The following is a 26594-nucleotide window of genomic DNA, read 5'->3' on the forward strand; positions in this document are numbered from 1 at the left end:
TTTTCTAAACGCCGCAGTATTGGTCCGATAGGAAAATATTCATCACGTCGCATTTTCGCTCTACCACAAAATGGCTCTAACTGGCTTGAATTACGGCACTTGAGTCGTGATGAGCCGAGATGATGGTCGCGGTGCCTATTAGTCGCAGAGGATGAAGAGGTTCCGGTGACAACTACGCACTGAATGGTCATCGCCATCGGTTTCGTGCATCCGTGGTTTCGTGCATGTTTTAGTCTTCTCTAGCGCTTCAGCGAACTCTACTCCGCGAGTGTTTCTGCATCGCCTGCGCGCCGACTACACGACTTGCTGGCCGTGTGCTCTCTCTCATCACGGTTGTTAACCTCCACAGTTGACTCCAGCATGTCCTTAGCTGCCGCGCAGTCGAGTGGCGAGACTGGTCTCGCTTGAAGGACTCGAGAGAACATGCTCACCCAGCGCCTTCGCTCGTGCCACAGTGCTGTGCTCTGGGCAGTGCGAGGCGCACGCAGCGAGCGAGCGGCATGCCGGCGCGGCGTCGCGTCGCAAGCGAGCGCCGAGGGCGCCCTGCAGCTGACCGACAGCTGCGTGGAGAAGCTGCGGCGCGTGGGAGTCGGCCGTGTGCTGCGCGTGTCCGTGGAAGGCGGCGGTTGCTCGGGCTTTCAGTACCGCTTCCAGCTCGAAGACCAGCCCGCGCCGGACGACGTGCTTTTCGAGCGAGACGGCGCTCGCGTGGTGGTGGACAGTGCCTCGCTGGACCTGCTGCGCGGCGCCACGCTCGACTACCAGGAGGAGCTCATCAGGTCCGCCTTCCGCATCGTGGACAATCCGCAGGCGGAGCGGGGATGCTCCTGCGGCGCCTCCTTCACCATCAAGCTCTAGGCGTAGGAAGTGAGACACGGACAGCCCCGAGTGGCGACACACTTTTAATAGAAACTGTAGTGCTTAGGCCAAAAAAGTGATGACACGCTGTTGTAACAAGCCGTACATAAAATTGTTTCACGTGCTGCGTTTGCTCACAGTCTATAATGCATTTGAGATGACGTGTAATCAGCGCTTGCGTGGCAGTTGGCACAACGTATAAACTCTGCGTAAGTAAACAGCGTCTGTAACAATTAAGGTGAGCGAGAAAAGCACGGCTATCGTTAACGCTTTAGCAGGCAACCTCAGTCACGAGGCGGGCTGGCGTTACCCTGAGTTTGAGAGCGATAAGCATGGCCTTCAAGCCGTGAAGCTGACTGTATGTGTATGGCATGCGCTGTTTTCTTGCTGGATATTACAGCAGGTACACAAAAAGTTCACGAGACCAGACACTAAAATCTCTGCACAAAGTGCTGTGGCAACACAAGCTTTGTCCATTAACATTCTCCATGGTTTTGATCACGAGCACTGATGCAATAAGGGCCTCGGTTTGCTTTCACAACACAAGCTGCAGACGATTGCACATAGTGGAACAGGAACTTGGCAGGAATGGCAGAGCACTGCCAGCAGTGAACATTCAGGCCACTGGTGGCGGGCTGTCCACATGTCGTCGACGTAACTCCTGCAGGATTATGATCTCATTGGTGAGCCGGTTGTCCTCTCGAATCTTCTCCCGAATGGTCTTGGGAACATCAGGTATAATCCAGCGAATTATAGTCATCAGGAATGCAATTACATTCTGCAAAACAGAGCATTAAATTATTCTCTACATCGCAAGGTGGTAAAAGTGGTACCATGTTTCATTTTCGCACTCACCTCAAATAGTAGCACAAAGGCAAACTTCCAGACTAGGATCTCAAAGTACTGTGATGTTCGCTTGTACTGGTTCTCAACCCACGGTGGTGTGCGGTGGTCAGCATACCTGCATGCACATTTTGTTCCATGGAAATGGGCCTCAGAGCAGTGTTAACGTGCACCTCACCTGCAATATCGAGAGCCCAGCAGGCCCGATGTGTTCCCATGTCGCACACCTTCATCGTAATCTTGCACATCGAAGTAGGACAGGCTGAAGTCCACAAAGCCGTCAAGGGTTCCTGTGGGTGACACCTTCCAGCGGTAGTAGAGGCGAGGCACCAGGTCCGATGTGAAGGCGATTAGGACCGCCTGCACAAATTCCTCAGCGTTAGAAGACTAAAAACTACACAAGGAGCTGTTACTTACATTAGTAAGCACAGCCAGTTTGCCCAAGGAGTCCATGATACGGTACCAGATACCGATGTCACGGACTCGCACAGCCACTGGCCGCCGATAAGAGCTGAGCAGCTTCAGTGCATCCAGTCGAATCTCGAGCACGTTGTTGAGCAGTGCAAAGAGAGGTGCCAGAGGAAAGGCAGCCACAAACAGTGTGACAAAGCCATACTGCAGGATCATCTCGAGGTACTCGTGGAAGAGGCCAGTAGAGCCCATGTCGGGAAGTAAGTAGTCGCGTTCCCAGGGCTGCGTAGGTTGGTGCTCGTTGTTGCTGCTCCGCAGAAATGACAGATGGGACCACAGGCGCATGGCATAAGGCAGCGCCATCTCCGAGAACGCGCTGAACGCCTGTTTTCCCACCATGATGATGGCCAGTTGGATGGACAGCTCTACGAAGCAACCCCCAAGGCCACACTCTTCCTGCTGGTAGTTCAGGAACGTGTTGTATTTACCGGGTCGACCAACAAACCTGCCAAGACAATACCCGGTCAGGTCAAAATGCATGCTGCCCGCCTCTTCATAGTTTTGCACTCACTTTCCCTTGAAGAAGGCAATGTAGAAGATGGATGAATAGCAGTTTACAAATTGCAGCAGGTACAGCTTCAAGGTAAGGCTGTCGTCGTACTCGGTCTGTGTTCTCGGCATCTCTGGGTAGAATGATGTGCATTTAAAACACAGTGGCCCTAAAGCCTGAAGCTTTTGGCTCTTATCAAGACGCTCACAGAAGCCGAGCTTGCTGTAATTACATGCTGTGATAAAAAAGTATTTTCCCTTGCTACTTGGACCAGAACATGGCATTAGTGGTGAACCTGCACCAGACACGTGCCTGTGCAACAAATGGAGAGGGTAGAGGGGCACTCACCCATCTCGGTCAAGTAGACGGCCAGTCGAGTGTACAACTGCAATAAAAGCCCCACCATTAGTTTTCGCATTCCTTTGCAAGGTTGTTGCAGAGCACACCTAAGCAATCTTTGGTACGTCAAATTGGTACATCAAAAGGAATGCTAGTGTCATTTTTGGCATCTGTGATAAGTTCGAAACCCATCAGGAAACACCTCTTAGCTAGACTAGCACTTCTGATCGTGTGCTGGAGATTATGCAGTGCAGCCAGGGTCCAAGAAGCTGATTTTGAGCGTGGAGTCCTGAACCTTTCTCTGTCCATTAAAAAAATGACAAATATTTTTTTTAAAATTGAATAAAGCAAAAGAATGCTGCATGTCGCAGGCTCTTTTTGCACCAAAAACTGCTCAAGCCAGGCCCAACTAATTGGAAAGAAATATGGTAGGCGACCCCAATATTTGACTTAGGCGTCTCTTAGTGGCAATTGCACCTACGAGTTGCTGTTCTTTAGGTAAAGTGAGCGAACATCTTTCCGCTGGCACGATATGCGGGCAAGGGAGGGCGAGGAGGAAGCACAGCACGTGCCACTTAGCCTGCCGTAGCCCCCCTAGAGAGCGGCACACAAAGCGCACCTTACGTGCCCTCTCCGATGCCGACGTCAGAGCATGTAACGAGCGTGCACACGCAGCTGTTGTGCGCAAGCAGGTGTGTGCCGGGAGAGGAGAAGCAAGAGAGATGGGAGTGACATCACATCCACTCTGCTAGGCAGATGTTCAGCCTATGCCAGGCAACTGTTTTCCATTAATTAGCGGGTAAATATCATGCCACCTTGTGTGTGGCATCATAATTGATGTCATTACTTCTGCTTTCTACTTCCGGGTTTCCAGGAATTTCACCGAAGTCGTGCTTACATGGTGGGTCTCTCAAGTCTACAATTTTGTGATTTGGTGTGCGGTAATCAGTGATTTCTAATTGATTCCAATTATTCCAGACACTTCAGTAACTCAACTTGTAACTAAACTTATTCTCTGATATCATATCTGTAATGAAACCTACTAATTTTGTACTGTACCGTTTTTTTTTTTCTAATTTGAGTTTTGTCCCTAGTTGTCTTGGGAGATGAATCGAAAGTGCTGCGCAAGAAACGAGTGTCACTCAATGCTCGTGTCACTAAAAAAGGACAATTTTGGGGTGGTGTGAGGGAAGTGTGTCTTCAGCACTTGGGGGCACATTGCCCACCATTAAATAGAATATATAGAGGCACATGCCCCCAGTTCCAGAACCCTAGAGTAACTTGTAATGAGCTATATAGTCTCATTGCAAGTTACCTTCAACCTCACTGACAGGCGACAAAAGAAGATATATTGTTGCGCACCATGTTGAAGAGGAGGATGCACAGCAAGTTGAGCAGGGCTGCAGTGGTGGAAGTGATGAGTGGAATGAAGCTCGACATCTCCTCACTTTGCAGTGCGAGTGTAGCACGCACTGACATGCGGTACACAATGACACCCACAACGGCAGCCACGGCGAGCAGCACCAGCAACAGCACCACCGACACCGACAGCAGGCCAAAGGGCAAGCGTATACGCCAGAATGACAGGGACTCAACACCACCTTTCTCCTGCTGCTCAATGAGCTCCACGTCACGTTTCTTAAGGCGCGACAAGCGTGCCAGGTATTCAGGCCTCGAGTTCTCCTCCAGGGTGTCAAAGCCAGACAAGTCCCACTGGTAAGTGATGCGTGCCGAGTAGCGCTTCCAGAGTTCGAGAAAGGCAGCGCCCCAGAGCGACATGAAGATTGAAAAGACGACCGTGGCACCATTGTCGGACAGGTAACCCAGTCGTGCTTGTGTGCAGCTGTCACGCAGACGCCAGTACTCACAGCCATTGTCGCACAACGGACACATGAGCAGGCGTGACTCTGAACCGGCGCACATCTCGTGCACAGGGCGATGTTTGCCCAATGTGGCAACACCGTACAGGAAGCAGCCAAGACCCAAGAGGGATGCCGGCAGAAGCATGGTAGTGTAGAAGCCCAGCCAGGCAAAGTAGAGGCCAATCTTAACTCCGAAATAACGTCGCACATCATCCAGTGGTTGGTAGCGAAATAATGCCAGCACTGAGGCCCACTTGCGACGAAGTTGTGTGCGGGGTGCTGCTAATCCTTCACCGGAGGTGCGGTCGGGGCCACCTTCATGCAGTGGATAAGCAGCCAAGTAGACACCGTCGGCAAGCAGTCGGCCAATGCCAAAGTGGCGTCGCTGGGTGTCGCGCGAGAACGATTTGCGCTGAAGAATAAAGTGCACCACTTGCGCCCTCTGTGCTGCACTGAAAAAGTCCTCCTTCGGCTCAGGGATGTCGAACCTGCATAAATAACGCCACCTTGTGCATGCCATCCCACAATTTTCAACGTGACAGTTCGCCCAATGCATGTGACTTACAGGTACTCCTTGGACATAGAAAACGTAACAGCAAACTGCTTTTGACGCCGTCCCATTGAACGAACTTCCACCTGCAGATTTGCAAATACCACATGATTATGTTTAACTAACGTGTGAATAGCAAAACTAAACGAATGAGGAAAACTAAAAGAACTATATCCAGACAAAGCTAGCCAGTTTCACTGGGCCCTAACCTTAGCTCATAAAAACCTTCCAAAACGACTTCGAACAACAGTGTTGCTTCGTAACCACGCTGTTTCCAAAAATCTGCAATTAATTCAAGCCCACGAAGTTTTCAGGTTAGTACTACACCATGCACATTTTAATGAGGTTTTTGCTACCACACCATTAATCTATTCAAAAGAGATACTATGAAAGAAGTGCACTACATAAAAATGAGAAAACCCTGCAAGAATGTCACATGTACTTGCAGCACAATAAGAAACAACAATCGCCATTTTTCTCAACATTTCGGTACAATGATAGTGCATCCTTACTTGGCAGAATCATACTACAGTGGTTTGATTTAACAGCATGTACATTCCATGCAGGGTCCTCGTGAAATGGCATTAGTGACCAGCACACAGGTAGACCAGACCCGCATGCTGGTGCCAGGAAAGGCCAAAAGGTTCTTACAGGCTCACAGTCCAGCATAGCATTCTGCTCCTGCATCCTCAAGCTCCACTGCAAACCACAGACACAGGGAAGGTATACACACAGCAAGCACCCAGTGGGACACAGGTTGAGCACACAGCCTATGGGCCAGCATGCCTGCACCTCAGTTTCACTCAGGCTCTTCCCATGGTGGCCTTACAAGCTCACAGCATGGCAAGATGCAGCACACAGACAGGACAACAACATGAAATGACAGAACAAATAACAGGCTGTCATCCTACTAGCATACAACAAGAAACAACAGAATGCTGCTGTCCTGTTGGTGTACAACAAATGTATGATGGGCTGTCATCTTGGTGGTCCACAAAAGGAGTGACAGCAGACTGCCAGCCTGTTGGTGTATGACAACATGGAATGACAAAATTGAACGCCAAGCTGCTGTCCTGTTGGTATGCTGTTTCTTGTGAGTGCTACTCACCAAGTGGTACAAGTTAAAGCTATACCACCCACCCAACTCTCCAACCATCTTTATGCATGCATTTTATGTTATATAAAGGTTTTATATGTTGGCATCAGGTTTTTCTTATGCTCTGAAGTCGTGATGCAGAATCGTGCCTGAATTGTGACAAGTTTACCGACTACATAGTAGCATTGAATTTTATGATGTATTTGGATTCAGTTAATTCAGCTAGGTACCAGCAGACAACATTTTGAATATGACAATTTCAAGGTAAAGAATGAGCATAACAGACAAAAAAAGGACAGGACAGGCAGCCACAATGGTGGACCATCGGTGCAGTCAGCAGTTGTGCGTCATTCTACAGTTCATCCTGTGTTTATTTCTTTTTTCTTTGCCAATTTATATTCGCCATGAAGTATACATTACTAAACTGCCCAAGTTGCTGTCTTATTGCAGTTTAAAACCAGTGATAACTCAAATGTAAAGTTTTTACTCTTCCAACCGTATCCACAGAACCCAACACAAAGAATTCTGAACTGGTTCAGAACTCACATAGATAAGAAGGAGTCAATGACAAAACCCTATCAATTTTAGTTCAAATCGTTGCAACAGTTAGTACAACTACTGTGAAGATAAACAAGATTGCAATGCATGCGACTTGCACTTCAGTACAAGGTCTGCAAGAGAAAACTTGTGTAACTACTCACCATTTACCCTTATTCACATTTATTCTTTATGCTCTTAGGATGTACAAGATATCACAATAAAGAAACAACAAAAGAGCGCACACAGAGAAATTGCAAGGCACAAGTTGAAATGTACACAGAAAGCAAACGTAGTGATACATAAGCAAGAGTGCCTAATACGTCTAAATAGAACAGCAAGCATTTTGTACAGACATAAGCAAATCTGCATCCAGGACTGACAGTACCAGCTTCAGAAAAGTCATCACACACCTCAACTGCTAGTGGCAGAAACAAACGAAATGAAATGTGTTGCAAAAAGCGTATTAAACATGCAGGGAATGCTACCACAAATTAATCAAGATCATAATGACAAGGTTGACTGGCTTAACGAAGGCTTGCTAACTATAGCTTCGGGACCTGATTGTTTCACCGGTCAATACAAAACGATGCCAGACTTCCTTGCCAAAGTAGGCAATAGGTGTTCTGTTACTTTGCAAGAGAGAAAGAGTGAGAGATAAACGGGATGGGAAAGGCAAGGAGGTTAACCGGATGACATACTGGTTTACGGCCCTGCACTGGGGGAAGGGTAAGGGGAAATGAAAGACGGAAAAAGCAAACTAATGGAAAAAAATGCAGGGAAGGTCGTGAACGTCCATGAGAATTACAGTCTCTCCAATAGGCCACTCAGGCATACAAATTTGAAGAGTGCCTTCACTGTCTTGTGATGTGACAACCGTATAGGTCGGCGTTCCAGAACTGTCTGCTCCATAAACAGCCAGTCGTCAAGACGCGCCAGTGCAGTCGCAAGTAACTGCCTGTATGCGCTGTATCGGGGACAACAACAAAAGAATGTGTTCGACAGTTTCCTCATCGCCACAGTGGCGATGAGGAAATTATCGAAGTGGCGATGAGGAAACTATCGAACACATTCTTTGTCGCATTGCATTTCAAAAGTAGCATGGTCACTTATCCAGAGCTTCTTTCACCACTTTATTATTATTATTGTTGTTATTGTTAGTCAACCTTCCGTGATTTCGTAGGTATATGTGCATATTGCAATACACCTTTTACGGTAAAAGAAAACTAGCCACATACCAATTTATACGAGTATACAGTTGAACCCACTTATAACAATACTGGTTTTAACAATATGTCGGTTATAACAATGAAAAGCTATTGCACTGTTAACTTTTGTATGTTTTCTATGGGGAAATAACCCATTTACTACAATGTCCCCGGTTATCAGTTATGTTATCGGTTATAACAATGAAGTCTGGCTGCTGGGTGTCGATGCAGAAAGGTAATGTAATACGAAATCCTTAAAAGGAAAAAAGAAAAAGTGAAATGCGAGCCGCTGCACGATCGCCCGCCACCCCAAATGCCGCCGTGTGCTTCCCTACATGAGAGATGCACGCCAGCCTCACGCGCATCTCTCCTGTCACCCTTCCACCCCTCCGAACATGAATCGGCTGCACCCATAGCTCTGCGCCACGCCACCCTCTAAAACACAAATGAACCACACCAACTGCGCTGACAATGCTGCTGGCGCTGCTCCCAGATTGCTCGCTGGGCCCTCACAGTTGGTTCTTTATTCTATGGCCCTCATTCTGCACAATACCGCTAATGGATTAAGTCGCTCGTGCTGGTCTTTGTTCATTGCATCGAAGTAGTTCCTGGCCACGTTCCTTCTCAGCCTCATTTGACTCGCCGCCGAAATAAAAGATGGCTGATCCACCTGCTGATCATCGGCAATGCACGGCATTGCCAGTGAAAAAGAAAGCGCACTGCTATAGATTTGGAAAAGAAGTGCTTCTAACCAATGAGGTGATCGTCGTGAACATGATTGCATCAGATAGCGACAGTGACAGCCACAATGGAAGCGCTGACGCAGTAGGGCAGGCTGCCTCAACCTTGTCCCTGCAGGAGGTCCTGCAGATGATTCAGTCCCTCATGGGCTTGTTTTCGCGAGGAACCATCCACTTCAGTTTGTGGAGCACCTGGATGCCTTGGAGAAGGATGTCGGCAAGCTTTGCACAAAGCAAGCAAGACTGACGGACATGTAGTTTTTTCGTGCAAGCCAGTGGGAAGTACATGGCAAGATGCTTATGGCGATCATGTACCAGCATTTTTTATTTCTCAAGCTGATATGCTGCCGTGGCAACCTTTCCGCATTTTTTAAAAGCCACTAAAGTGATGCCTCAGCAGAGCTCGTATGTCACTTGGCGCCCGTGACCCCTCTTTGCAGTTGTTGTAGCAGTGCCATTCTTGAACGCCACTAGCCACGGCTTGTTAACAACACGTGATCAGAGCAGGAAGTAGAGTTAAACAGTCAAATGAGTCAGCACAATCAGAAGCTGGATCAAGGGAGGTGCTGGGGAGGAGAACTGTCCTCCCAGCCATTATAGTTTTCTCGGAACAGCTACATCATCCCCCATTTTGATTTTTTTTTCATGCAACCCAGTTATAGAAATTGTCGGTTATAACAATGGAATTATTGTGGCACTTGAATAGTGTTATAAGTGGGTTCTCGACTGTATAGTTTAAATGGACACAAAAATAAACACTAACAAAGCATTCTTTCAGCATTTCATTAATCTCATGGTAAGAGGTAGGCTGTTAAAGGGAAACTGAAGATCAAAGCTCCACTCTTAGCACTTCAAACCAACACCCCAGCACCAGTACGTCAGTGTGACGTCACAAATTTCAGAGTACTTTCTTGTATTTGGGTAATTTTGTCTGAGTAAACCTTCTCGAAACTTGCCAAGATCAGTCTTTGGCTCTTTTAGACCCAATGTAGTTCATCTTTACCAATCAAAAAAGTTAGCTAGGTCCAAGCAGACATCGTCAAAATCCAAGACACTTCCGCGAGCTGAAGCGGAAACTTCAAGGCGATGTCGCCAAATGTCTTTTGTTTTCGTGTACTTTCTGTTTTAGTGAGCGTCTTTTCATGGTGAGAGTGGCTTTTCTTGCATTATAGAAAGGTAACCTACTCATACAGCTCGTTTTTTTTTTTTTTTTGTCCCTTTAAGAAATTAGTATGAACAAATAAGTGGTGCTTATATTTTTAAAACCTAACTTGCAGCAAGTTGATGTGCTCGAAATGGTGGACCACTCCGTGGCATCTTTTTATAGGGCATAAAGTAAAAGACACAGGTACACCTTTTGGAATAAAGGATAAACACAGTAGGCATGTCCGTAGAGCTAGTGCACACCTAGTGGTAGTTCGACCACACAGCATTTATTTGAAAGCCTCCTATGGGTACAGTCTTATCATACGTTGAAGATGCTTACATGCTGCCAGTTCCAACACACAAGCCCCATCCAGCTGTGCGCCCTGAAGAAAAAGCTGAGATGCCGCCTCCACCAAGTGCACCAGGTAGTGAAGCTTACCGACAGAGCATCCCCAATCACAAATCCTAGACTTACCGATGAGTCTTCGGAACAACACCCTGGCGATTGATTTTCTTGAGTAGCTCCACCCACCAGACCAATGAATCCCGGAACGCGATCATTTTTGGCAGAGCCCCATCTTCGGACTCTTGGATGTCTCACTGGCCTGCCAAGGCGATTTTGGTTCGGCAGCTAGCAGGTGGCAAAGAGACGCACGAAGGGCATGGCCACATTGAAGTATGTACTAATGCGAGCATTTCAGGGTTGCTACTTGGCGTTAATGTGGTCTCGGTATTCTGAAGCATTTGTCCCCAGCAAATGTGTAAGGATCTAACTGTGTGATCCAATATGGTTCATTCTGAATTACAGTTAGACCTCGAAGTAACGAGGCCGATAAAATCAGCAATTTGCTTCGTTATACTGAAGTTTGGTTACATCGAAATTCAACCTTTTATGCAAACAAGTACAGCGGCCGATTAATATTTCTTGCACAGATGAGGCAGCAAAATTTTTCAAATTACCATGCAATTGGAAAAAGCAAATTTGAATGAGACTAAAAATCAGTTTGTTGTATTTGAGTCGGCGACAAATGGAGATACAGTTTCATGCTGTATCGCCAATATCTTCACAACGGTGATATGAAGCAAAGCCAGCCAAGCTTTCACATCCACCCTGCCCCCGTGGCTGATAGGGTCACCTGCAGTGGGATGGCGCTATCATAAAACGTGTGTATGCACTCAGCCACGCAGCCATGGTTGCACGAGAAAAGGAGACTCAGGTCAACCTGCCTCCCATTTGCCTCCAAATGTTGCCACAGCATCCAGGAATCATACCCATGACCTTCCATAACATCAAACGGAGAGAAAGCTATCTGGACTGTGCATGGGGCGGTTGTTTATAGAGTACCTCTGTCGTGTGGTGCATGTTACATAGGCCAAACAGGCAGATTGAGGGAGAACCGGGAAAGGGCATAGTGCGCCTCTCGCACGTCTACGCCGGCTCTTGATGAGTCCACAACATGCAAACGCGACGACGTGAGTATGCTGGAGGAAATGGGTGCATGTGCTCCCCTCAGTCTTAACAACCACCTGCGGGAACACACAAAGACCATTCACAATGGTAAAGACAGCTTCCTTGCACAACATTGCCATTCATGCATGTGTTTACCCATGTTCGAGGGCTCCATAACATTATGCAGACACAGGGATGACCGTACTCGCATTATCTTTGAAGGCGCACAGGTGACACATGAACACGACTTATGCATGAGCAAGCTGTCCCTGTCCCTATTGGACAAGGAAATTAGGTTCCTAGGAAGTACTGGTGCGCATATAATGCAATAGCATTGTGTTTTAGCATTTTCTCACCATTGTGTTTCATACCTATGATAAAGAGACTTGATTGCCTTTTCTTTTTTTGCTAAACTACTTATTTCCGTGTTTTGCCACGATAAACCTCACTTGAAAATAGCGTTCATTTTTCTTTGTCTCATCATCCAGTTGTTATTTTGCTTCGTGCTACCGCTCACCCCTGTAACAATGACATGTCAACTAGCCCAATCTGCGGACCTTTATAACCTTGTGCTCACGAGCAAAAAAACACACCCACCCAGTCACTATGGTCACTCAGCTGTAAGCAGCATTGACACACTAAAAAAACAGCTAGCGCATCAAAACTGGCAATCACTGCCAAGTGTTCCCGCCAACTTTGCGCAGCATGGGACCACATAGGCAAGATTGCTGTACCTCCTTGACGGGCATCTTCAGGCGCATGATCTCAGCAAAACAGCTCAGCACCTCCCAAGGTGCATGGATCTTCACAAAGCAAAGGCCACTCGGATTCTGGAAGACAATGTAGGCCATTATAGACTAATAAACAATTACAAATCAAGGAAATGCAAGAACAGCAAATAAACTACAGCTGCTTCATTGTGCTGAACATTGTTTTTTGCATGAGCAACAACAGCAACCTTGGCTCGAGTAATTAAAGACTTATTAAAGTAATTAACGTTGGGACAAAAATGTGTAATAATTCACATGCACTACTGTTATGCATTCTTTTGTCCTCTTTTTTCTTTGCCACCAACATGCAGCACAATTACAGGAAACTTTCGCAGTATGCTTATTGACAAAATGTCCTAAATTTCTTCCTGGTACACGCATAATTAGGTGCTCAAGCAAGTTTCTGTGAGGCTCAATTCCTTTTCAGGTTTGATTGCACCTGCTTGCTTTTCGTCCATCTTATGGCTAGCAAGTCAAAACAAAGATCAGGCTGATCAGTATTTCCTGAACAGAAGGTTGTGGCCTCATGCAGCCGAGGCATTGCCTGGAGGAAATTAAACAGGCAAAAGGAATGATGCACTCGCATCATCTACTCCTAGTACTACTCCCGTTAGTACCTATTAACTACTCCAAATTACTGATGTGCTTGTGGTAGCAAACTTGGGTTTATATTCGATGCCACTTTTCAAGTACAACAATTTTTTTTATCTCAAATTCACACTTCAAAACGTGACGAGCTCAGCCACAAGGTAGCTAAGTTTTGCGGAGAAGCCACTCTCTTGACAGCAAGGTTTGCGAATAACAAGACCGCAGCTCGCTGTTCGTCTGAACAGAAATCCAGAGAGGAATGGGACTGAATTATGTATCTACAAGCTGGTCTATGAACTTTAGCTTAAGGAGGATTGACCAACGAACCTCAGTGCATGCACACACAACTTAGTAACAAAGTGTTCAAGATAGGTGCAAAAGCAACCTATTAAAAACTCAAGATACAGTCTGCATTAGGAAGGCTCCACATTACAATCATTATATTGCTCTTCCCATTGTAATTTTATAAATATTCCCTTGCACTGTACTTATAAAAATATGACATTTGTCAATTTAAATTTAGACGTCAATCCACTCTATGTTTATACATTGAAGTTGAAAAGCTCTTGGAATGGCTAAATGAGAAAAGAATGAGAAGGCAGGGGCGCACGCAACATTTTTACATGAAAAATTGAGAAAAAAAGTGTAGCCGTGCACTCCAAGAGCCTACGAAAAGCAAATAATAGCTGACAGCCAGATGGTCATTTTAGCCAAATGTCACTTCTACAAAACATAAGTAAAACATCATAAAATCATGACTTGAGTGTTTTCTTTAGCTGCACTAAGTTTTTAAAAGTTGCCTATGGCAGAGAGCGCAATTCAATTATAACCCTTTAAATAAATTACTTGATGAGGCAGATATTATTTCCACTTGCGATCAATCCTGTAATTGACAGCTAATTAACAAAACATTACTCATCATGTTTTACTAATTAACTTAGAGCACAAATTGCAATTTACAAATTGTAGCTCATGAAATTACAAGGTATATTGACTTGAACAAATTCTGAGGATTGCACTGGTTTCCAAATATGTGCTGTTAAATATGCGCTGTCAAATGCACAGTTGCTCCACTTACATCTGTAAGAAAATGCTGTTTTATGCACTGAAGCACAAAAGTAACTAGAAAGCCCGTGTATTTAGTTGCACACTTTGAAAAATATTATTTAATTTAAATTATTACCTCAAAACTGGTGTCATCCTGAGAATTTGTTACAAGTGTATAGTATCCCATTGCGAACTCAGTGGCTACAATTTGTGAATTGCAATAAAGCAATTAATTAAACAATTCATTTGTGTAATTATGTCAACTATTAAATTAAGCATTTTGATTTCTCATAGAAGTAATGCTTGCCTCGTCCAATAACTTAGTTCAAAAATTACAACTGTGGTATCTGCCATAGGCAACTTTTTCAAATTTGGTGCAGCTAAAAAAAATCACCCGGTATGTTTGTACAGCAAGGAACCAAAGAATCCACAATTTCAGTTATCGTTCACATTGGTGTGTCCCCTGACGGCCTTCCTGAAATAAAGTGACAAGGTTTGAGGACACCTGCCAGTGGGACATGCTCGAGCACCAGTCCTGCCTTGCTGAGCTCCTCCTCAAAGATGTCCCGGATGGCCTGGTGCTTGGCAGGTGAGTAGGCCAGCACAAAGTCCACCTTGCGCCTTGAGCCACTCAGGTAGACACACCCACTCTCGTCCACCAGGGCGGCACTGTCCCCGTTAGGTGATGGCTTCATGTCTCCCAGGGCCACCAGCACGCTTTCTTCGTCTAGTGCTCTCTCATAAGCGCTGGCGGCACGCTCTGAAAAACAGCACTCATCACTGTCTTGCACTGACATCAATCAGGGGCATGTTGACAAAGGGAGGCACACTGGGAGCAAGCCCCTGCCTTCCAGAAATTCCTGTGTGCTGAGATACCTGGCACAAGACGACACGCGACAATGCACCCCTCCCCCTACACCCTTGAACTTAGGTAATAAGTATAAATGCAGAAAAAAAATGACAGAATTCAAGGCTCCTGGATGAATCATATTGCGTGCTGCTGTGCGAAAATGCAGGATATATGGCATTGAAGCAGCTGGTCTGTGAAGGTGCAGGAACACTACCACAGACATGCAAAGCCGTAATTTAAAGTGTAGCAGCACACAGTGAAGACAGCAAGAGAAATCTAGAAATAGTAGCACTTTTTTAATACGTAATAATTATTTCGCGAGTACCCCATCGAAATCTAACGTAAAAAGTGTCACCCCCCCCCTTTATATGCAAAATAAATGCATAACTGGCAAACCTAAAACATTGAATCGTTAAAATAGTGTAAATGTAGATGATTGGTAGCTTTAGAATCGATAAGGAAGGAATGAAAAATGAAAAATATATACATAAAAGAGAAAAGAAACAAGTTCTCTTCATGCCCCCTGAAAGCTTACTTCCCCGCATTACTCGTGTGCATGCAACGAAGCCTGATTTGGGATTGCGGAGTATAAATAATGACAGAATAGCTGATTGATAGAGGTGATAATACTGTAATAGTAGAATATTATTAGCCCTAAAAAAGATGGGAAAAAATCGTTACGTCACCGCGCTCAAGTCGTAACATAATAACGAAATAAAATAAATAAAAAAGGAAATACTGTGAACCCGAACAAGCACAGAAGAGAAAGAAAGATGACGATGGAGATGAAGAACAAGCAGCTACAGTGACACAGAAACACAGCAAGACATTTAGGGCGAAGGATAAGCAGGTTCTCAAAAATAATACTGTAAAAAATGCAGCAATAAAAGAAGATTGTAATCTTGTGATTGTATGGAATGGAATTGTGTTTATAACATTATGGTATGGTCTACGCAAGATAAACATGATAAGCAACAAAAATACTACAGAAATTCGAAGAATTGTCTACTAACGTGTAAGCATTCTTTGGAGCCAGAAAAGCGATGGGTAGACATGCATAAGCTATGAAAAGCAAGCAAGCAAAAGTGAAGTAACAGCTGAGCCAAAAAATCCTTACACATTAGTAGACAATTCTCAGAATTTCTGTAGCGTTTCCTTTATCTGTCATATATTTTACATTTTTTTAGCTATGAATTATATTGTGCTAAATTACCCTGTGTCAAATTCCCAATCGAAGTTCAATAGAATGCATCACCGCAAGCTTGTATTATTAGCATGCCACGAAACTGCACCAACCTTGTTACAGCAACTGGTGCAGGATGAAGGGCAGGAAGATGGAAGCATTAGTGCAACTTGCAAGTGCAGAATGTGATGCCACATTGTGTAGCACAAGAAAAAAGAAGTGAGAATGAAAAAAAGTCTATATACACACATGGGTTTGAAGGACACAATACAGATATGGGCAAGAGATATCATAAACAAAGTTGTAAGTGGACTATGATGAAGCAGCAGCATGGTGAGGCCACTGTGCTGACAGACTATAGGAGCATCAGAAGCAGCACACATTAAGTGCACAGTCGTGTAGTCATAATCCACCAAAAATAGCAAGGCTTACCAGCATTCAGCGCGTCCTGCCAGATGTTGGCAGCCATGATTCTATTCACTCTTGCCACAAAACCAGTGAGGCCTGTAGTGCAAGAGAATATGTAATTACAAAACTGACAAGTCATACTTAATGCTTGAAAACAGTGTATAGCACCAATTTCAAGCATGCAGTCTTAATGGTCTTCGAGTGCAATCACTGTTGTGTTTGTCAGTCAGAATGTGCTAATGAAAAGTCAATACTGTTGTGTGAAGCAAGCTGAGAGCAACTAACTACGATTACCTAGATAAAGTGGCTAAAACCTGTGTGATGTTTTAGCATTCCATATGCAAGGTAATTGTAATTGATAGATTTCAACGAACTCAGTGACTCATGACCATTGACAGTGAATGCATAAAGTTGCCATTAAAGTGATGGCAACTGATGACCAAGAAGTCTAAGGAACATAACTGTAAACGCTGCTTTGCTAAAGTAAGAAGGCATTCTCATTTGCAAAGCCGGATAGAGGCTTATAGTAGAAGAGGCTAATATGGAACACATGCTGTCCACTTGCATTACAGCCACGCATTCAAAGCAAGCCTGTTATTATTGATTGGCCATTAATTGCACTAAAATTTTGCATCTAATTAGTCAATTTGCTCATTTATTCCTACATGACATTTAATTATTTGGTAAACAGAGGTTCGTGATACTTCATCCTGTCCTTGTGATTATTTGCGGCTGCATAACAGCAGAGAAACGGTTTGTAGAAGATTGGACTCAAAATTCAAGGAGTGGAAACAAAGTTTATTTCTATACATACACTACATATTTCTCATACACTACACATGAGGGTTAGTAGTGTCCAGCTTCACACAAAGATATCCTCATCCCGATAAAGCCAAATGGCTGAAACTTACTTCCTCAAAGCATTTTCGTAGCCCAGGGCTAAAAAACGGAGCCATGATGGCTGCAATGTAAACCAACTAGCAATACAACAAAAATCATGATAAGGCTCGATCGGTTGATCTGGCTTCATCTAGTTCCACGACGACGATGGTGATTTAAACAAACCTGTCATCGGCAGCTATGGACATGCTACACTGCAATCAGTGAAACTCTCAAAAGAGAACATATATGATAATTTCTCGATAGACAGTCTCCGTGACATAGCACCGATGCAGAGTATATTACTTTAATATTCAGATGTCGCCAACATACAGTTTTCAAAAAATTCATGGAGGTTCATGAACTTTTACATAATATTGTAAGTGAACTTCTCTGTTTGGCACAGCCACAACTGTCATCAAAGACGCCAGAGAAACAACAAACTCTTAAGGTGCTTCAAAAGCCTCACTTCACTAAAATGCTGCTTTGTAGCATCAAACACCTCTGCTAATTCTTGCACAGAGTGAGTATGAAAAATCAAATTGGTCCTCAGTATAGTAAACAGATGCAGGAGCAACTCCTCAACGAGCTGAGATATAAGTCGAAGTGCAAATGCTTCTCAATATTATAGTAAACACACTCAAGAATAGTGCAAGATTTTAGTGCCTTGGCATACACTGACAAATCAGAACCTTGTTAATGCTTATTCTTTTGAAATGGTATGCTCCATTAATGAATGTTTTCAAAGAAATAATAGCAACATAAAAGCATCACTATAGTTACAATCTTAGAAAGGTACACCCCTGAGCAAAAGTATACGGACCAGGGATTGCTCGATACAGTCAATTTTTTCATCTGCCTGTGAATGCAACTTGAAATTGAGCACTGCAGTCCTAATGTGGCATTGTGAACTTTCCAGTGTATTTGACAATTTCAGTTTACGCATGTTAGTTACACATAAATTTAGCTGTTTCGGAGACCCTGTGGTCCGTATACATTTGCTTGCGGGTGTACCTGGATGCAGCATGCTGCTCATGCCAGCTGAACATTTGCAGCACAAGATTCTAAACATTGAAAATGATACTTACAGGACTTACACTGCCCCGATTGTGAGCATTAAAAATGCAGCATGAGCCACTGTCAGTTCTACAGCACTAAAGAAACTATGTGCAAACACCAATGTTCCATTTGAACGGTGGTGCAAAACACTAATGCAACACAGAGCAGAGGGACTACGAAACATGATGCTGAACCTGAAACTAATTTTTAGTGGAAGCACATGAAAGAACACAAAAGGTTAAAAATTACGCATGAGTAAAGATATGACAGAGAATTTAAAAATGAGATATGGTTTTGAATTTCTTGCTTTTTTTACGTCTTTTATTTTGTTTGTCTGTCATACCTTTTTGTGTGCGTGATTTTTAACCTGTTCTGTATATACAGTAGCCTTCTGTCAGTTCGACACCAGTTACTTTGATCCCGACCAAAGGTCCCGGCCAGCACCCATACATATCTATGGGCCCAAACCTCCATTATTTCGAACTCAAATACCACGAGGGAGCAATGGGAGGCACTGCTGTCCACTAGCTCGGTCCTCGACGACCAGCTCAAACTGATAAAGAGAGCTGAGAAGATGGCAAGATGCAGCGGAGCCCTGGGCTAGGGGGCCCGACAATTAGCGGTTTTTCTGATTATTCTTTTAATAAAGTTTATCTATCTATCTATCTATCGATCTCAAAATTGACCTTCGCCGGATAATTCTGATTTAACTGGTCAGCTTCGCCGCAGTATAGCCATGTAATGTGGTGAGGCATGCACAATTTATTGCAGCATACCAAGAATGGACAGGGGCCACTGTCACGGGACATAGTACACGTTCCTTAATTATACAGGAGCGCACGCCTCGTATACGGTCACAGCACGAGCACCCTGACGCTTCATAAGCATACTGGCAGCCATTGTTTCTGGCACGACGCAGTTTCTGGCGCTGCTGCGGCGATTTGTGCCCTCGTTTCACCCGTCAATGGGTGCCTCGTCTATGAGACGTTTGGCAGGGCCCTAGTATGCATTCCTTAATTATCCGCACACGCTGTGCATGGAGAAGAGGAGAAAGACCATCTGTGTTTTGGGAAAGTTAACACGAAAGAAGGTGCAAGATCAAAAAACTTCAAAAGTCGAGGAGACTCTTAACAAAAGAGAGGGGGTCTACCTAGAACTCCAAAGGCCTGCCAGTAAACTTATTAGGCGCCTCGGTGCTCACACTGTGATGGGAAACGTCGCATGTGCGTGTGCAAATTAAGGAACAAGTGCTATATCGCGTAAGAGTCGGACCTTCTCCCACTTTCTATGGCTCGTCGCATAACAGGTATGTATAGCCGCGAACCTTTCAAGACATAAGCTGCCAAGTGAACCAACAGCTTTTTTCGGTGGTTTTTTTGCCTTTTGTTTAATTCGACCCGCAGCATAATTCGACCAGTTTCATCGGTCTCGTCAGGTTCAAATTCATGGAAGTAGACTACATATCCTGCACCATAGTCCATCAAAACGAAGTAGAGGAACTGATGAAAATAATGATGTTCAAGATATCTCGCATACATCTTGAGACACTTCGGACTGGACACTTGCTCCAAATTTGAATATGATGTATGCAAAGTGTTTTAGTGAAAGGAGTGCTTTTTAGTAGTGCCATTATGTAATTTTGCAGGTTCATTTCTTTCATTGTTTCTGACCATGTTTTGCATCGGGCATGTTCTTCAAATGGTTGATTTGGCGTTTTCCAAGCATGATGGACTTGTAATACTAAATGATGTTCCCATGCCTAACATTTCCCGTAGAGAGTTCACAAACGGAGTCCACATTTCGGAAATGTGACATAACCAACCGAAGAATTAGAAATTACTAATCCATTCTTCTGCAGTTTGCTTTTAATTATTTTGAAGATACAAGAAATTAGGTGAAATTAAATTTTCAATGTACGTAATTAAATGGTACTTGAAGGGAATATTGTTTCAAGTTCTTCTAATAAAGATTAGTTGCAAGTTCAGCAACGTGTTTCGTGGTCACTCTTCTCTGTGCCGTATCTGTGTTTTGCACTGCTGTTTCAAAGATGCATTCTATCCAACTAGCCAAAGTGTTGGTCTTATTACAAAAGTGTTAAGTGGTATCATGTCAGGAACACTGGACTAATCTAGACCGCAGGTCAAGGTAAACAGAAGCACCAACTACCCTCAGACAATGCTAACAATAATGTGTCAGTACGCTGAAGCTTCACGGTGCATTGTATAGGCGGCGAAAAAGTTTACCATTCACATCACGCTGCACGTGTAAAGTTTTATATCTGCGGGTTGTTCCGCAATGCAAGAGCACCAAACTCATTCAAGCATCCAATATGGTGACCGTGACTTCTTCCAGTCGTGCATAACCCTTTAATGATGAGAAAGACATATAAATACCAAGAAAATTTTTTTATTCTTCTATCTAAATATGTAAAACACATCAAGAATAAGCATAATCAACAAAAATTTTAAAAATATTTCGCAGATTTTTTTTAGCAACAGAGGGGCAAACCCCAGGCAGGACACTGGAAGTGGGCTTCGGCCCAAGCCACCTAAGGCTTCACTTCCAATTTGTATGGGTAGCTCTCATCATATGTGAACCATAGGTGCACATTTCAGTTGCTTTACATCACATGTGTGACGCCACTGCAGCTGCATATGTTGCATCAGCCTGTCTCCTCTGACCTTGCTTGCACAAGACAGTGAGTCGCGTGCCAAACTTCTACTTCTTTGTCCAGTGCTCCTGCTCTAAACCAACAAATGACGCTTGCTGCCTGTCATTCAGTCTTGGCCGAAGACATTTAGCTAGAAACTTCATACTCAATACTTAAACTCAGTAAGAAAAAAAATCTTTTTTGTATTTTGCCTGTAGGCAACACTCGTCAATAAAGGGATAATTAGCAAAGAATGCATTGCAATTATCATACAAACACCAGAGGCATTTCAGGCATGTCCACAGGGTACACATCTCTTCTATATTGTCACGCCTGCCTCGATATCTATGTTATTATGCAGCCAAGAATGCAAGGCAGAGTGTAAGTTAAAAGAGAACATAAAATATAAACAAATAACCACAGAACGCTAGGTCCACTGCATTTCTGCGCAGTTTAAATACCCAGGACACTGTTGCAGACAATTTGTCATAAAGTTTTAAAGATTACTTCGAACATTGATGAACTCTCAATAAGGCAAACAAGTTCTGCAGAAGCCCACAAGGCGGAGGAAAGTTCATCAGAGGGAAAAATTGTCATCCAGCCGACTGTAGCATGAAGCTGCAAATTAAGGAAACAACTACGGGTTTCTCAGAAAGAAATCTTTGCAGTTGAAGAAAAATTCGTTCTGGTCTGGTATGCCCTTCATAAACTCATAATTCAGATGACTGAGAAACTAGGTCAGCGCCCTTAGAACAACATTCCCGAGAAACTACCATCAGCCAAATATTTCTCCCCCCCCCCCACCACACACACTGATATGTTTGAACATTAGCTTTTTTTTTCTGTATCTTTGCAGTGAGAAGTGCAGAGCGGTGCAGTGCAGTGTCGCACAGATGTGTATAAAACTTCATTCTTTCCAGTGACGTGCATTGATTGGAACAGGCTGCCAGCTGGCATCACTGAGTGCCCCACAGAAGATTGATTCCATATTTTTTGTGAGACATATGCCGTGGCATGCATTCACCCTTTTATTTTGCATGTCTTTCATTTTTCTTTGTGCATTACGTTTGTGGCGCGTCGTTGCCCTTTTTTATTTGTGTGCATATGTTCCATTATTATTTTTGTGTCATATTTTGGTTCGTATTTATGTTGTATTTTTTGCTTTCCTTTATGGCCTAACAAAGAAATGCTATTTGTCATCACCCCCTGCAATAATACCTTTGACTGCTGCAGAACTCTGTAATAAATAATAATAAATAAATAAACTTGCTGCTTAAGCATGCCTATGACCTTTCATATAAAGAAGCTTAGTCTTGACACAGGGGAGCGCTCCCCTGTGTCACCTCGTGTCCGCTTCATATCAAGTATCCATTCTGTCCCCGCTGCTTCTAACAGTACTTAGCGCAGGAAAAATGAATGCATACCAACTAGCCCAATTCACAGCTCTTCTACACATTTTCATGTATTCGTCCCCACTCCTGTCAGATGTGGCACAGCCTCCAACTGTGCAGAGATGTGTGACCCACATTTCCCTCAGTATCCTAGTACAATTGTGTAAGGAAAAACACAAAAATATGAGAGACAATACCATTACAACACCTTTCAAACAGAATTGCACAATGTAGGCCATTGCAGAGATAATGATGCTAGTGAGAGGCATAGTCCAAATGAAAAATACGAATCCCTATGGCTTACAGCTGACATCAAAATGTGCTGCAGAGGAGCAAAAGTTTAGACAAAATTATTGCCCTACTTCAGTGATCAGTTTGCTTGTTACAGGAACAGATGTCTATGTAAATGAAACATGGACTAAATCAAACATGTTGAACGAGAAACATGTCAGTCAAACTAGCCAAGAGATATGCAGACTTTCCTGGTGAAAATTCCTTGTACCTGAATTACTGCTGCCATTGGTGCACTTGCCCTGAATCCACACTACAGAGGTAAACAGAGAGTAAAGATCTGGAACTACTACTTTGTACGTCATTTTTTAGCTGAATCTACCTCGTTCTCATAATCTGATGCACTGAGTGCATGATTCTGTTAATGATGTTGCCAGAACTCACGAGCTAGTGACAAACCGTGAAATAGATTGATTTGGAAAAAAATGCAAAGTGCGACTGTTCTGCCAGTCAAGCGGCACACTAAATACCGAATCATGATCGCCATTCTGGTGACAAGGTGGAATTCTTAGGCGAAATAAAGCAGGCAAGCATGCACCCCTAAATAATTAATTTAACACAAGGCAATTGCTTGAACCAAACAAAACAAAAGTTATTTTCCCTTATCACTTCCTTGGCTTCTGTATCAGCTTTTTATGATAAGTACTTGACTAAATATCAAGCCCCCCAGTTTCTTGATTCTTATTGTGCATAACTAGAAACATAATTTGCTTACTTTTATTACTTTTTATTTCTATGTGCAAATCTGTTGTGTTAGCATTGTCCCATTTACAGTCTGCCAAATTTTCTACTCATTCATAGTGTTTTGCTTTTAATGGATTTATAGAATGAATACCATACAGTAAAGAGCTGTATGGAGACAAGTTGGAATGTGAGAATTGTAAGGATAAAGTAACTAACTCACAAGCACTAGACTGTACTCACCACAAAAAATTGAACTGGAAGTATGTTAATTTTATGATACTGCACGTGCCATCATCCCCTTGCCTTATTTCTTTCCACACTTCATGGACCTTTTTACAAATAAAGACAATTTTTGGTTGGAGGAAATAGTACAAGCACAGTTAAAATGAGGCCCCTTTTGGTTGCCATTGTCTGCACATATCAGATTTCACTTAGAAACAAAAGAGTGTACTGATAAAGGGAGGAAAATTCAGAGGGTATTGCATGAACTAAGAATGACTACACGATAGCATAGCATTTGGTATGTGTAAATGCTACATTGTAAGTATGTAACAGTAGCATGTTTTCTTTTCTTATGCAATAGATGGGGTGCACATTCCTTAAAAGAAAAGGTGTTGTAATAGGCTGACTTAACACACAAGAAAATTTGGACAAAATGAAGTAGGTATAGCAGCTAGAATATGCTGTACTGAGAATAACGAAAAAAATAAACTTGAGAAGAAACTAAGCACTGCCCAATGGGCGATGGAATGGAATATGGCAGGAAGACTAAAGTCTGGATTAGATATGAAATGAACATATCTGAAATTCTAGTAAAGATTAAAAGAAACAAGTGGAGCTGGGCAGGTCCCATAGTGCACCAATTATATTAACAGAATGGACAGGAAGGGAAACACAGTTAAGGACGACAGAGGATTAGGTGATGTGCAGAGATTATGAAATTTGCTGGCACAAAATATGGGCCTTTGCCCTGCAGTAGTCGTGAAATAGGCTGATCATGAATATGCTGTCCTGCTAACTGATGCACCAACTGTTTAGTTGGTAGAGCAGAGCCTCTTTCTCAGCAGCCCATTTAGCTCTTTGTTTTGCCTGTTCATTCTCAATCCATGTAAGCAATTGTGTTTAGCCCATCCCTATGCTTTCACTTTTTCCCTCGATTCCTTGTACGATAAACAAAATGACCTAATTTTTCAAGCTGCATCCGTATCAACTGACTGCAGTTGACACTCCATGAACATTTTGCTAGATGTAAACGCTGTAGCTTTATGTTATTTGCAAAATTCATTTCCTATAGAGCTATGACCATCGTCTGCACTTAATTTTTTTTTTGTGATATAACAGCAAATTTACAAGTGTGACATTAATTGATTTTCTAACATAATGTTATCATGGCTGTACAGACAAATAACTTGTAAACACACTTGCACAGCATGATGTTAACATAACCCTAGTCATTATTTTGTTTGCTCATGTAAACTAGACATGGCCAAACAGGAAGTGGTCTTTGCTGCATCAGCTAGGTTTGTCCTACATAAAATTTTTGTCTGACGTAGTACTTCAATAGGGCCAAACAAGTCAATGAGCTCACAGGGTGATATACACTTGAAGCGATCAACAGTGAACAGCGATAAAGAAAATTTCCTCAGCTTATAGCCACAGTTTTGACAATGGTTTTTGTCACTACCGATACCATTTTATCACATACGCAAGATAATCTACACTATGACATTATGCTCTGCATTTACCCCACAGCGCCAATATTTAAAGACTCACTCACACGTCCTCTAAGCAGCAACTCCAGACTCCAGCAACTCCGGCATTTTCCATCAAATAAGTGGAGTTTACGTTTCCGTGAGACAGGTTGACAGGCAAGCATCCACTAGCGTACAGGCATTGCGCTTCAACAGACGCGCCAGCTTGTTCAGCACTGTTTACAATATCCGTCTGTTCACTGTAAACAGCGGACGGCCGCGCCTACACACAGCCCTGTATGTCAGAAACCAGAATTTTTGTGCACCTTACGCAGCTTTTCACTACAAAGGACTGCGCTAAAAAGCTTTTCGCTGTAGTCGTTACAACTGTAAGCGTTTCTGCCACCCCGGCCGCTTATTCATGCCAACAAAAGCAGAGATCGGAAGCAGTTTCACAATCGGTGCAATAGGCACGCCCCTATGCATATCCTAAAGCAGCACTGCATCGCTTGTTTACATTCAACACTACCTTATTAAGAAGTGCACCACCGGAGTACAATAGGACGCGTTATAAACGCTTGGAAAAACACCGCGCAGTCATTCTCTATCGCAAAGAAGATCGCGTACTTACCCGATCGGGGAATGGTTTGTCGCCGCCGTAGCAAGACCGACGAGTGTTAAGTACGATTCAGCAATGCCCGAAAGATTAAAAATTGTCATACCCAAAACGAACTTAGCCAAGCGGCCGAGCATAGACAAAGCAGAAAGCTACGCATTGCTAAGCAAGCTAGCTGGGGCCAATTCCTCGAGGCGCTATTACGCATATGTAAGCAGCGCTCGCAACATGGACGCGGCCATATTGCCCTGGCGATAGTGATTGAAGGAACGATACGTGAAGAGCTCCGTCACCGTCCGAAAAATGAGTCATACGCATTGGTCCGGTGTCACACGGCGCACTTTTGATCGCAATGAAGCCTCGTCCGCATCGAAACTCTCTACCGTGATTGGCTCACTCGCGCAGCTTGCGCAATGGAGCCAATCACGACCGAGAAATTCTATCCAGATCGGGCTTGATCGCGATCGAAAGTGCGCCATGTGACACCAGTATTCATCGCAGGCGCGCACTTTATGTCTGCAGTTCGATGACCGCAGATGAAAGATTGTAATGTGCTCAGCACAATGCTTTCAGTAGAAATGAATCTACTCGATGAAAGGAACTTTGCGTGCATACAGTCCGCTGCAATTAGGCAAAGTGAGAACAGCTCAAGCAGCTCTTGATTGAAACGAAACAGGTAGCCAAAGTGATGCAGCTCCACATTATTTGCCGAGAAATTCATGTGAACTCAAAGATGGGTGGCTGTTCAAGTTCAAATTTGCTGAAGAGGAGTCAAAGTCCAGCATTGAAGAGCATATGAAAATGACCTTGGAAGTCAATGTCCTAAGCACAATTTGATATATTCTGATACACGTGCAAGACCCCAGCTAGCTCTATTTGGCAAGTAGCGACAACAGC

General features: G+C 43.7%; 2 protein-coding genes and 1 long non-coding RNA gene across 9 annotated transcripts; 2 read left to right on the forward strand and 1 right to left on the reverse strand.

The window, feature by feature from the left end:
* The first annotated feature begins 21 nt into the window (after positions 1-21).
* LOC142564402 (iron-sulfur cluster assembly 2 homolog, mitochondrial) lies at positions 22-985 on the forward strand. The gene has a single exon (XM_075675399.1). It carries the CDS (start codon positions 424-426, stop codon positions 856-858), a length of 435 nt encoding a protein of 144 aa, XP_075531514.1. The 5' UTR covers positions 22-423; the 3' UTR covers positions 859-985.
* LOC142564392 (anoctamin-2-like) lies at positions 887-26014 on the reverse strand. Of its 7 annotated transcripts, XM_075675381.1 has the most exons (16): positions 25713-26014; positions 23631-23719; positions 20618-20738; positions 16461-16532; positions 14505-14755; positions 12325-12420; positions 10616-10771; positions 6065-6112; positions 5429-5499; positions 4364-5351; positions 3011-3047; positions 2684-2795; positions 2119-2617; positions 1880-2061; positions 1714-1819; positions 887-1636 (listed from the first exon to the last, which is right to left on the reverse strand). In XM_075675381.1, exons 3-16 carry the CDS (start codon positions 20688-20690, stop codon positions 1475-1477), a joined length of 2853 nt encoding a protein of 950 aa, XP_075531496.1. In that variant the 5' UTR covers positions 20691-20738; positions 23631-23719; positions 25713-26014; the 3' UTR covers positions 887-1474. The 7 variants fall into 7 exon arrangements, with proteins under 7 accessions (XP_075531496.1, XP_075531497.1, XP_075531499.1 ...); XM_075675382.1 differs by lacking the exon at positions 23631-23719; XM_075675384.1 differs by lacking the exon at positions 20618-20738.
* Positions 3780-6615, forward strand: LOC142564403 (uncharacterized). The gene is made up of 2 exons (XR_012824571.1): positions 3780-3902; positions 5980-6615. It is a non-coding gene; the product is annotated as an uncharacterized LOC142564403 (long non-coding RNA).
* Positions 26015-26594: the final 580 nt, after the last annotated feature.

Source organism: Dermacentor variabilis, chromosome 11 (assembly GCF_050947875.1).
Source record: "Dermacentor variabilis isolate Ectoservices chromosome 11, ASM5094787v1, whole genome shotgun sequence".
NCBI classification, from domain to species: domain Eukaryota; kingdom Metazoa; phylum Arthropoda; class Arachnida; order Ixodida; family Ixodidae; genus Dermacentor; species Dermacentor variabilis.

What these genes read in the sequence shown, in the direction of transcription:
- LOC142564402 (XM_075675399.1), top strand. Translation starts at nt 424, where the DNA reads ATGCTCACCCAGCGCCTTCGCTCGTGCCACAGTGCTGTGCTCTGGGCA.
- LOC142564392 (XM_075675382.1), bottom strand. Translation starts at nt 20,690, where the DNA reads ATGAGTTTGGTGCTCTTGCATTGCGGAACAACCCGCAGATATAAAACT. An exon ending in CGTGCAGCGTGATGTGAATG is followed by an intron (nt 16,533 to 20,617) that starts GTAAACTTTTTC and finishes CTTGCACTACAG; the next exon opens with GCCTCACTGGTTTTGTGGCA. An exon ending in GCAGGACGCGCTGAATGCTG is followed by an intron (nt 14,756 to 16,460) that starts GTAAGCCTTGCT and finishes GCTGTTTTTCAG; the next exon opens with AGCGTGCCGCCAGCGCTTAT.